The sequence below is a fragment of the Talpa europaea genome, assembly GCF_964194135.1.
Source record: "Talpa europaea genome assembly, chromosome: X".
Lineage (NCBI taxonomy): Eukaryota > Metazoa > Chordata > Mammalia > Eulipotyphla > Talpidae > Talpa > Talpa europaea.
The window spans coordinates 62,085,599-62,098,614 of NC_140081.1; the positions used below are offsets into that span (position 1 = coordinate 62,085,599).

The window sequence follows — 13,016 nt, forward strand, 5'->3', positions numbered from 1 at the left end:
CACGGCTTCCCTTTTTATCCTCCTACCTTGTTGTCTATATCAAGAATGAGTAAATTTTTATGCTACCAGTGAGAATAAGCTATGCCAGCAGATATGACTGATAAACCCTAAGGCATGGGCAAAGAAGATAAAATAGGAAGAGAAGAAGAGAGAAAATATAAGGAAGAGGTGAAATAGGGGAAAAGGTCATAAAAGAGAAGACCACAGTTTGGGGAGGGTTGTTTTATGATAGTTGATTTACATGTCTGGTTATTCATTCTTTTGTTTTCTATAGCATCTTCCTATAATTATCACACAGTAAAATTAGGATCTGAGTATATGTTTAATGTGTATTTTATTGTTCCTTTTTTATTATTACTGGCCACAGAATCAGAAATTGAAAAGTCTTATTTTATTTCAGGGAATGCAGCCACATCTCCAGGCTCTGTTGTCACTGTATAAGTTCTTTGCTCCTACTTTGATTTCTGTATCTTTGCCTATAAGGAAGAAGGTAAGCAATTAAGGAGTGATGAGTCATATTAAGATTGTAATGTTATTTTTGATCAAGTTAATTTACAGACTTCGACTAAAATGTGTGTGTTCTTTTTTTTAAGTTTTGTGTGGAAGAACTGGGGTGTAGGCCAGAGTTGCAGGGAAGGGGGGGAAGGGTGAGAGGACTCACCAGAAACAGAGTGGGGAACAGACACACAACAGGTAGATTTACTGAAATACACTGCTGAGGGGAGCAGCGGAGAGGCCAGACAGGAGAGGTCTGCTGCACCATATGTGGGTTAGCTTCCTGGCTGGGGATCAAACTCAGGCCTTAAAAAGTGGTAGCACTGTGGGCCTCCCCTGGTGGCGCAGTGGTTGAGCACTGGGCTTGCAAAGCTGCCCGCAGCCTCTGCAGTGCCGGTTCAATCCCCGGCCACTGGGCGAGGGTCCCACATGGCGCACAGACCTCTCCTGCCATGCCCGCTGCTCCCCTCAGCAGCATATTTCGTCAGTCTGCCTGTTCTGTTCCCCGCTCTGGCTCTGGTGAATTCTCTCACCCTCCCGATCTTCTGACTATACCCAGTGCTTGTATAAATTAATAAATCTCAAAAAAAAAAAAGTGATAGCACTGAGACCCAACCCCCAGGCCACCAGGGAGGCTCTCTTGGACTAAAATGTTTATAGCATACTGCTTTAAGATTTAGTATTATGGAATTTTTCCTGGAAAGTTTTTTTTTTTTTTTTTTAGGAATTAGCATTTTGGTTTGATTCCATTTGATTTTGTTAATAGATTCCTGATTAGAAAAAAACTCAAATGGATTTATAAGGGTACAAATTATTTCATAATTAATGTTTCAATTAATAAAGAGATTTAGACTTTACAGACGTTACTGACATGGGTACCTTCTCTCCTGTACTTTATATCCAATTTATAGATCTATTTTAAGAATTCAGAGAATCTGTGGAAGACAGCTTTACTTGGTGTGAGGCAAAGGAACCAAAGACCTTCCCTGGAACCTCTACAACTGGTACTAAGTCTAGCTAATTTCCATCCAGTAAAAAGAGTAAGAATCTAAAACCTGAGATAGACTATGAAGCCTTCTGTTATTCAAACAATAATCATTCAAATGTTGGAAGAGATTATAGATATTTAAATACATTGTAATCACCCAGGCTTCTTTGCAAATCACATTCAGACTCCACTCATTAAACCACCTTAACAACTGCTTGTACATTTATAGTTTGTTTCATCCTTTGATAAATTTTTGTATTGTCTTTATTCTTTAGAAATGGAATTCTCACTCAGTTATACCAAGGCTGAGTTCCAGTAGCTGCAGTAAAGAATGTGGGAAAAAAGGGATGAGTCTTTCTGATTATCTCAGTAACAATGCATCATTTTCACCAGAACAGCTAAAAAGCTTCCCTCAATTCTTACAGAACATCCACTGCTTAGAGGTTTGTGACCGGATCATGTGTTTATTTATATTTGCCATTTGGTCTTTGTGGTCTTTTTATTATGTATTTTATTTATTACATATTTAATTATTATGTATTTCCTTGTTGCTCTGACCTACTTTTCATATTCTTACAGTTGGCTGATTGTTCTGTCTTTGCAGCTGCCTTCTCAGATGGGTGCAGTGCTGAACAACTCTCTGCTGCTTCACTATATTAACTGTGTCAGAGATGAGTCAGTCTTACTGAGGTTGTATTACTGGTTGAGTCAAACATTACAAGAAGGTAAAGATTGATACTTTAGTGTTGGATGAATGAAGAAGGAGCAACATAATTTTCAAATGGGTTTCTTTTAAAAGGATGCCAAATTTTAGACAGGAGGATCCATCCTATGCTGTAATTATTTCTCTGATCATCATATCTTCAAACCCTGAATGCTTCCTTTGTAGCTTTAAGGAAGAGTAACCTCTTACACGTGATTCTTTATTCTGTTAATACAGTTGACCCTCCATGTCCATGGAGCCCATGTTCACAGATTCAGTCAACTACACATGTAGAACCTATGGATATGGAGCACCAACTGTAAGGGATCTGAACATCCTTGGATTTTGGTATTCAAGTGGATAGGGTCCTTCAATCAATCCCTGAGGATTATAAGGAACAGTTGTAGTTAAGTTTTGGGGGAACCAAAATGATACACAGATTTTTGACCCACTCATTCTTCAAGGGTTAACTGTAATTTTTTCTGTTGACCAAAATGTTCATGTCTGTCAACTAAAATATCCCCTATTTGTTATTAGTATATATGGGAGCCAAATTAGTCATCAAAATCATCTGAATTATAGAATTGAAGGAAAGAGCAAATATGAGGGAGTCTTTCATCCAGGCCTCAATAAACCTGATCATTTTGGTACTCACAGAGGGTTTATTTCTCTAAAGATAATGTTTCTGTTGACCAGATTGTTTCTTTCCCATATTTGTCACTCCTCACTCTTCGAGTGTTTAAAGTCAGTTTTAGTTACTTCCGTCTAAACTCTTCTTCCTTATTTGGCCTTTCTTTTAGGATATGATACAATTTATATAGCCTGTTGGATTACTGTGTGTGACATAAAGCTAATCTTATTCATCATATATGAATTTTACCTGTCTATTTTTTTCCACCAGTAGCTTTGCCCTACATTCCCAAGTTCTCAAGAAACATATCACTGACACCTCCACATATAAGTTATAATCCATAGTGTGAGTTGGCTAGGATGTATGAAACTAATGGCTTGTTTGTTTTTGTCATTTGCCACTTTAAAGAAGTGGTAATTATGTTTTGTGTAGTTTTTATTGTACAACCAGATGCTTTTGTTTAATATTTCTGCTCCAGAATGTATTTGGTACAAGGTGAATAATTATAAAAATGGAAAAGAATTTGCTGACTTCCTGGACACTATCATCAGGGCAGAATGTTTCTTACAAGTAAGATTCCACTTTTCCTACACATTCCATCACTTCTTTCTAAAGTTTATTGCAATATCCTTTTCTTTGGTGTTTGATATCTTTAGTAAACAATAATTGCTCATTTTGAAGCTCATTGTAAGTTGAGTTAAACTGAGTTAAACTGATGTTTACCTTTGTATTGTTGGAACTGAAGAAATAATTTGTTAAATTATGCAATTACAGGGAGAGGCCTGTAATTTAAGAGAGTAAACTGACAATGTATTTGAATGCCTTTAATTAATTGAATTAGCCAATAAAATAAAGCTCATAGGTTCACTACTTATGTCCTTATAATCAACAAGCCTGTTTTTGAATGTAGAATATGTTTCAGCCAATTAATGACTTGGCCTAGGTAACCCTGTGTTGTACTCGGGTATGAGAACCATTAAGAAGCCTTTGCTCCTCACCCCAGTGTTGGTTAGATATTTGTTATCTGTGCTCTTTTAAGATTCTGTGTTTGCCTATATCATGGCATTTTCAGCATCTGTTTTCCATACATTGTGAGCTCCCATTGGGCAGGAGCCTTGTCTAACTTTTGTTCATGTCCAGGTGTTCAGCTTGGCACCTGTTGTAGAAGGAATGTTCAATAAATCTTTGACAAATCTTAAGGATTTAGTGTGAAGCCACTGAATTGGAAATTGGTTATGGATGATGGTGGTTAGGCTAAAGGGACAAATTTAGGTTGACTTATAGGTTTCTTGCTACAGAGGATAATGATGGCATTCAGTAAGAAAGGGAGTATAGGAGGAACAGGTATGAAAGAAAGATAAATTTGATTTAAAAGATGCCTGTGGGACATCTAAGTGGCAATATCTAGTATCCAGTTAGGTAATGAGTCCAGAGCTTATCAATGAGATCTTGGGTAGAGATGAACATTTAGTGTTCCTCTTGATGATGGGTGGTAGTTTTAGCTAGGTTCTGGATGAGATTGTCCAGAGAATCCATGTCATAAAAAGGTCTAGAATGGAGTCCTGGTGCACTCCACTATTTAAGGCTCAAGGCAACAAAGGGAAAAAAGAATGGCCTGGATCCTTACTTTGATGGAAATATAAACACCCTAGACATTCAGGCCTCTTAAGGTGGAGCTGCCCATAGATTGGATTTAGTCTTGACCTCTAATGATATCCCAGAGTTGTTATTTAATGTTCCATACATTTTGTTCACTGCTCATACTCCAAAATAAAACAATTGTCATTTATCTTATAAAAATATTCCATAGCCTAGGAATATTTTTTTTTACCTTCTTTCCAAGTTTTCTGGTATTTGAAAACTCTATTGATAAACACGGTATTGTATCCAAAATCATCTGATACTTTTTATGAGGAAGCCTGGCACCTAACATCAAAGCTTTATTATATTGATGATAAAAAATTATATTGATTGTAAAAAATTAGCTTAAGAATAAAACAATCATAGCATGAAATTGACTCGTTGTTTAGAGAGCAATAATGACTGAAGAGTTTCCTGTAAAGTTTTGCTATTGAATTGTCTTACAGGAGGGATTTTATTCCTGTGAAGCTTTCCTGTATAAGAGCCTTCCTCTCTGGGATGGCTTGTGTTGTCGGTCACAGTTACTTCAACTTGTGAGCTGGACTCCTTTCAGTAGCTTCTCTGGTAAGTATGAAAATTTGGAGCAATTTAATTCAATGAAGTATTAACTAAATGGAGTTTGACTAATCTTTTTTTCTTAATTCCTAGAACTGAAACCACTTCTCTTTGACCACCTAGCACAGCTGTTCTTTACATCAACCATTTATTTCAAGGTGAATATAAAAACAACTGTTTTTCTTAGATACAGTAGGAAGTTTTAGTCTATGATCAGTGGTACAGGGTTCCAAAGTCATGTTACAGTGGTAGTTTTCTAACCAGATTCTCTTGAACCTAGACTTTGAGGTACTGCAGTACTCAAATCAAAGTCCACGCATAGAGGTTTGACAATTGGCAATTTCATATAGCCCAACATAATATGTATATATGCATTTATATGTACACATATATATTTATTTCTAAGAGTGGGGAGTTGGAAGGGAAAGGGAGAGAAAAAGGGAAACAGAAAGTAGACCATGAACAGAACTCAGTGTAATATTCAGTATTTAATACTCAGATGAAAAGCAGGAGAGTCTACAAGAAAAATTTTTTAATAGGTCTAGAAAGAACCAGGAGAATAGTGCCAAGGAAACAGAATACAGCATATCAAGAAGGAGTGACAGAATGATGTTGCCAGAAATCTCATGAAGGTCCAGAAAGATAAGGATCAAAAAGTTCCTTTTGGAATTGATAAGACAGAGGTTTTGGTTACCTTTATTTTATGAGCCATTTCATTGGAGTGTCGAGGTAGAAGCCAGTTATGGAAATTAAGGCGTTAATGAGAAGTGAGTTAAGACAATGAATATAGACTTACATTTCCAAAAGTTTGGCTAAAAAGAAGTGGTAGAGAGATAAGTATAGTGGGACTTTGAACCAAGGGAAGGTTGTATTTGGGGGGGGGGTAGACTGGAAGGAACCAGTTGAGAAGAGGAAGAGGTTAAAATGGAGGAAAGATGGGGGATAATTGATGGTACAGGGTTTCAGAAGAAACATGAAGGTACATGAAGGCTTAAGATTAGGCAGAAGAATGGATGGGGAGGCACCACTTACATCTAAGACTGTGTGAAAGGGGTTATAGATAGGTTGATATGTAGATATTTGTGGAATTGGAAGAAAGGGCAAGAAATTAAAATACCTCATGTCTAAAAATGTTAAATTTCTCAAAATAGGAAGCATGCTGTAGAGGATAGAATTGGGCAGGGGGCTTTGACAACCACTGAGGAAAATGGGAAGGAGCGAGGGGAGAGAAGGAGGGATTGTGGGAGAGAGAGAGGGAGAAAGGGGAGCACAGCTAGCTGATGGAAAACAAGTAAAAGGATTATTGATTTTTGTTAAGGACCTGGATGAAGTGGAAGACCATAAATTTAGAGTGGTGTCAGTCGGTATATTTGTGTGTGTGTTTTCAGCTCAGATGTAGGGACCAGAAAGTGAGCTATGAAATTGAATCAGTCAGGGTTTTACTGATTCAATGGAATGCAAGGAAGCTGTGCATGGCTGACAATAGTCTAGATTGGACGGTAAGACCAGAGAAAGCTTACAAGCCTGAAAATTGAGGTTCAAAATGAAAGAATCAAGGGATTGAATGTCTCTCAAGCTGAGGAGCAAAAATAATTAGTTGTAGTTGAAGACGCGAGAAAATTGGAAGAATGGGAAGTCTTAACAAAGAAAGGAAAAGAGTAGATTTCAATGGTGGCTCATTTCAAGTTATGACAAAGTCTAGTGTGTGGCTGGGGGAATGGGAACTAAGGTAGAGTGAAGATGGGTATTTTATTTGAGAGCAAGGAACTGTGAAGTTGAAGTGTTGGGTGGATCATCTACTTGGACGCAAAAAACTGAGGGTTGATGACAGACAGTATGGTAAGGTCCTCATTGAAATTGGTTTTCAGGAGGTGAATAGCAGAGATGAGGAAAGATAAAAAATAAGGGGAGGGTAGTTGCACAGTGTAAACATCAAAGGGGAAAGGGATATTTTACACAAGGAAGGAGGAGTAATGATTTGGAAATAGGGTTGAAGATAGGTAGCTTTTGTGTTGTGTTCAGAAAACGAAGAGAGACAAATTCATGAGAAAAACTGACTATAGCAAAGTACAATCTGAAATGGGCTCTTTGATCTTACAAGCAAATTCATCGAATGTTAGTAATAATTAAGCTAATGAGACTTTGTGACTCACAAAATATTTGTAATGTTCTAAAACAAGGCAGTTTTTTCCTCTGGCACCTGATTAAATAGAAGATCTATTTGATTTCTTTATAGTATCTTTAAAGCTGATTCCCTTCTTAAAGGGAATTCATTATTGATTTTATATTTACCTTTTCAACGAAAAGGCTTGTATTCTGTTGCTATATCCCATGGAAAGAACAGACCTCTGGCTGCAGGAGGCAGGATTAGATATAGGGCAATGTCTTAATTACAGGTAGAGTAACTCAAAATGGGATAAAGGACCTTAAAAGGGAGTACATTTCCCAACAGAGTCAGTTAGATGTAGGTTTAGTAACTGTCTACCAGGGATAGTTATGTGGAGAAGGTTCATATGTACAATAGAAGGTTCATATGTACAATAGGTGTTTCTCAACCTTTTTTAAAACCCATGTCCCCTTCTCATAAACATAAAAATTTCGTGTCTTCTCTTCATATGAGGATAGGGTGGGGGTAGAGTAGGTGGATGAGGGATTAAGGATTTTTGCTTTCAAGATATGACGTAGTACTGAATAACTTTTCAAATGTTAAATTCCCCAATTGACATCAAAATGGAGAATTGTTTTAGATGACTCCAGAATTACTGCCAACTCAAGCATATTTATAACCCAAATGCACAAGGTGTGAATTTCTAAAACATTAATTGAACTGTTCTGTGAAGTAGCAGTGAGAACCTTATCAGTGGAGGCACTCAAATTGTATGTAGGCCATTATTTATTAAGGATGTGTAAGAAAGCTTTTTTATATTAGGTTTTGGCATCACATGAGTTGCTTTCAAATTATTAGATGTGATTTATCCTCATAAATGCCCTGAGCACACTTTTGTCCAGACTATTTTTTTTGTGTGTGAAAACTCAAGTTCTGAGAAAGACTAGAGTTGTTTTCCACAGTCACAGAAGATAAGATAACCACGAAAAAAGGGAATAAATTGTAGTTGTAGACACAAAGTAAAAAGGATGGGAAACCCTTTTATCTAGCAATTTCATGAGCGGAGACAGTTGGGAGGGTGATGCTGTATTATGATGTAATATATGTTGTAAATGAACCTAATTTGGAGCAACAAGAGTCTTTTCCTGGATGATAAGCTGGGGGCAGCCAGTCATGTAGAGGTGTATTTCTTATAGAGAAAATGGCAAAATAAACTTGTACTTGAATTCATCTGTCTCTTGGAGACTGGTGAGGTTGGAGCAGCAGCTTTTCGGTTTTCGATTGGAACCCGAGGTCATTTCGAAGGCCCCTTCCACCTCTAAGCCTCTGGCTTAGTCTGTTAGTTTTCAACACTATGATATGTCTGAATGATTTTACAAATAATTTTTTGTTCTTTCTCCCTTAGTGTAGTGTTCTTCAGAGTCTGAAGGAGCTACTGCAGAATTGGTTGTTGTGGCTTTCTATGGACACCAACATGAAGCCCATGATGAGCAGTCCCCTGTGAGTTATCTTCCAATCCTATACAAAAATGTTTGCATGTCGAGTTTAATAGTGTGGTGTGAGACCTAATAGTTTCTTGTAAATGCTTAGATGTATACTTTTCTGGAAAGATTTTCTTGTTACTTTTCACTTTTCTTCCCCACAATTTTTGTGAGGAAGGTTATTTCTTAAAGTTCTATTTTATAATTCAGAAAACATCCCTTAAGTCTCGAAGTGACTTGCGAGTGTTAAATATAGCAAAACATTGGAAAGGTGATATTAGAACTTGCAGCTATGGCTTCTATTTAGTTCAGCTCACTTTATAAAATGTATTCTTATATATGAAACCAATTCTTATGATGACTAGGTAAGTTTGTAATTTTGCTGTAGTTTTCTTATGTTTCTTTGATGTATTTTGGTTATATACATTAATTTATTTTCACTTTGAACTAAAAACTATATTTCCATCATGTTGATTATTGTTAAATGTGTGATTTACTCTCAAGTGAAAGTGAAAGACTGAATTTCAAGGAACTGCCTAATCGGGTTGTTTTGACTCTTTCTACTTAAATCTTTGACTTTTTTATATTCTACTATCTATCATGTTATTTGCTCTGTGGCATAGAAAATTGCAAAAATAATCAAAAGTAGAGAAAATAGTGGGACCTTACTACCATGAACTCATCATCCAACTTCAGCAGTTATCCACTCATGGTTACCTTTTTTTCCCATATGTAACATTCCTTGCTTTCCTTCTTTGTACTATATATATTTTTTTAAGATTTATTTATGCATACATGAACTGGGGTATAAGCCAGAGGTGCAGGGGGTGAGAGGATTCACCAGAGACAGAGTGGGGAGCAGAACAGGCAGATCTACTGAAATATACTGCTGAGGGGAGCAATGGAAGCAACAGGAGATGTCTGCTGTGCCATGCGTGTTAGCTCCCTGGAGGGAGCTGCTGTGGCTGGTGATAGCTTGATAGCACTGTGTCTTTAACCCCTGCACCACCAAGGAGGCCCCTGTACTAGATTATTTTTATGTAAAACCAAGGCATCATTTCATCTGTTAAATACAATACCAGCATAACAAAATGGATAGTTCTTAAATCTCCAAATATTTCATCAATATTCAAATTCCCTCTATTATCAATCACATCCTTACTTTGTAAGTATAAGTATCCCTTAGCTTCAATTGCATATAGCTGGTGATTAGTTTGGTTAAAAGATTAGCTCAGACCTCTTTTTCTCTATGTTCTTATCCCTATGGTGATCTCCTACTTTAATAGGGGAGGATGGAATATAGAAGGTTTTGGGGAATAGTAGCCTAGAAGGTTGTTATTAATTTTTCATATTCATTATTGCAATGCTTCCATGTATCCTGTATATCTGATCATGTTTAGAAGGAAATGGAACATCTTGTAAAGCTATATGCTAGTCCCAAGTGTGGGCCTTGGATCAGCAGCATTAGCATAGCCTGGGAACTTGTAACAGATGCAAATTCTCATGCCCTGCCCTACAATGACTGAAGTAAGCTCTGGAGGGGACACCCAGTAATCTATGTTTTAACAAATGCTTCCATAATTTTGGTGCAAATTAAAGTTTGAGAACCACTGTTATAAAGAAAGTCCATGTAAATGCTTAACCTCATGCACCTCAATTCTATTAATAATAGTATCTTTGCAGATGATAGTATAATTGCCAGCCAACTTACAATGTCTTAAAGACACTCCTGATTTAGGTATCTTACAATTTCTATATTTTCTTCTCCCAAATCCTTCTCCTTTTTTTTATTAGTGCCATAAGTTTTGAGGAGAGCATTTCTTTCTAAAATCTTAAATGGCTGTAGTAGTAGTAGGAAAATGCTTGTCACAATACTACTTGGCATTATATAATAATGGCATTGTATAATACAGTTCTTAAGTTCTCAATAACTCCTGTTTTAGAAATGTGAGTGTAATGCCATGTCTCCATCATATGACCATATGCCCTATGACTGTCAAGGAGCGAGTAAATAGTAGGTGTTGTAGATCACACAGAGAGAAAGGCAGGAAACCATTCTTAGTAGTGGGGCATTTTTAGTTGCATGGTGACTAGGCAGGGGGTACTACCATCATTTAGTAGGTAGGAGCCAGGGATGCTACATGTGCTACAGGGGTGGGGTGGGGTGGGGTGAGAGAGAGGCAATCCTGAACAGCAAATTGTTTCATCCACAATGCTAGTAGTGTCCTGTGGAGAAACACTTCAAAAGAGACTTCTGAGCAATCACATTATTTCAAAATATTTTGCATGTATTTGCCAAGTGCTGCCAAAATTCATAGTTATAATACAGTTTTGCACATAGCTGGCGTTCTCTACAGATGCCCACCTATTTGAATGGTTTAATTCTTCCCTGCCTGACCTTGCACTGAACCAGTGTGGTGGTGGCTAGTGGTAGAGTCACTATCATCCCTCGAGCTTTAAGGCTGCATACTATTCCTCATCCTTGTTCATTACTACTGACTACTTTGATCAGGAAACAGTTCCCAAAGTCATTTTAATATTTATCCTTTAAGCCACTGTGTGAATTGTTTGGGATTAAATTCTCAATTTTTCTAGTTTATGTTGTCATTTTGTCCATTTTCAGATTTTATTCTGAAGTTTTCATGTCACTTGCCACAAACGCTTTGATCCTGTTAACTTGTTAATGGAATACACATTTTTCTAGTGTTTTTTTTTTTTAATGTCTTTCACGCAAGGATTCCCATTATTGAGGAGTGTTAGAGTTCAACATTTATCCATTACTAGAAACTTAACTTGCTGACTGTTTTGGTCTCTGGACATTGGCAAAATCTTTAGCCTGTCTGGAACTTAATCCTTTGTTTCTCTGATATTTACTAGTAAAGTCCGTTTGCTGAGGATGTTCTGTGAATGGAACTAATGGTTCCCTAAAGGGCTAAGTGTGGTTTTATGATTAAACATTGTGGTTTGAAAAAGTGACTTACATGTTGGAGCAATGATAGTTTTCTGAAATTCCTAACAATGTTTTCCTAACATATTATCCAGCTTTAGCTTGGAAATTGTGAAGACTTTTGTTAATATGATTCTAAACATCATGGTTTCTTATTGCAGAGAAACAACTTTAGGTGGCTCAATGAATTCCGTGTCTGAACTGATTCACTATGTGGGGTGGCTGTCCACGATTGCAATGCGCTTGGAAAGCAACAGTACTTTCTTGCTGCACTTTATTTTGGATTTCTATGAGAAGGTAGTGCACATTCCATTTTCCCTACTTGGCTTTTAGTGATGACTGTCCATTTTACTGGCTTATTGTTTAAATATTTTTACAATCACTAAGTTGGGCGGTGACCTTATTAGCATAATTGAAATAAGCTACACATTTTGAAGTTAATGATTGTATTCTCACCTGAATTACTGACTTACAGATATAGAGGATTAACTTTCATCAAACAAATACTCTTTTTGGTCCAGGTTCCACTTTAATAGACATTCCCCTGCATAATGCTCATCCCTGGCAAAAAAATCTAGAAATGCCTTCTTATTTCATCAGCTTTCCACTCCCACTTTTCAAATGCCTTATTTCTCCCAGTACCTATGATTCTAGCCCTTTTGTTTTATAGTATTTTATAGTTTTATAAACTAATCTTAGCTTTCCTGGATTCCTCCCTTCAGTAGTACCTATTTCCTTATATTTGCTTAGATGTGTTTTCTGTCATTTTCTAGGTTGACAGCTCTAACATTTATGAAAAAATCAGTATACTTAGGGGAGTTACAAACTCCCTTTCTCCCCAACTCTTAGATCCCTCCCCAGAAATAAAACAAAAGATTTTAATAGTGGTCTTCTAAAACTAATCATCTGTGGTAAGGCTGATGTTTGGTGTAGTGTACTTTAGCAGGCGTGTGGCTGCCTTATTCTATTATGAATCAGGCAGGTCCATACCTAATGTCATAGTATTGCTTATTCTATGCTGATGATTCTTTGGGTAAATATGGTTGAGGGGCTCTGGGTATAATTTATATACTGATGTTATCATTCTTCCCAAAAGGTATGTGACATATATGTAAATTATAACCTTCCATTAGTGGTGTTGTTTCCTCCTGGGATCTTCTATCCTGCACTGCTCAGCCTGGATTCTAGTATCCTGAACCAACTCTGTTATATTATGCACAGGTACAGCTCTTTTACTGTCTTGTGAATTAGTACCTCATAAGTCTAGCTTCATTTTTAACTATAATAAAATAATTTTTCATTTTCTGCCACAGCCTATGGAAGCAGGAAATAAGACTTTCCTTTGAGGAAGACCTTCCAGTAATGGACTATTTCACCTGTTATTTTTAATGTCACTGTGGAGAATATAGATTTAAAAAAATTCACAGTTATTTTTAATATGTCACTGTGGAGAATATAGTTTTAAAAA

At 36.8% G+C, this 13,016-nt stretch overlaps 1 protein-coding gene across 2 annotated transcripts in view; it reads left to right on the forward strand.

Annotated features, from left to right (window-relative positions):
- CENPI (centromere protein I) overlaps positions 1-13,016 on the forward strand; it is a 34,338-nt gene that overhangs the window by 13,342 nt on the left and 7,980 nt on the right. For both annotated transcript variants that reach the window (XM_084258073.1, XM_084258074.1), the window contains exons 7-16: positions 401-490; positions 1,407-1,535; positions 1,759-1,926; positions 2,088-2,208; positions 3,296-3,387; positions 4,905-5,022; positions 5,107-5,171; positions 8,526-8,620; positions 11,710-11,845; positions 12,645-12,769. In XM_084258073.1, the coding sequence (XP_084114199.1) occupies positions 401-490; positions 1,407-1,535; positions 1,759-1,926; positions 2,088-2,208; positions 3,296-3,387; positions 4,905-5,022; positions 5,107-5,171; positions 8,526-8,620; positions 11,710-11,845; positions 12,645-12,769 (1,139 nt within the window). The remainder of the gene's footprint in view (positions 1-400; positions 491-1,406; positions 1,536-1,758; positions 1,927-2,087; positions 2,209-3,295; positions 3,388-4,904; positions 5,023-5,106; positions 5,172-8,525; positions 8,621-11,709; positions 11,846-12,644; positions 12,770-13,016) is intronic.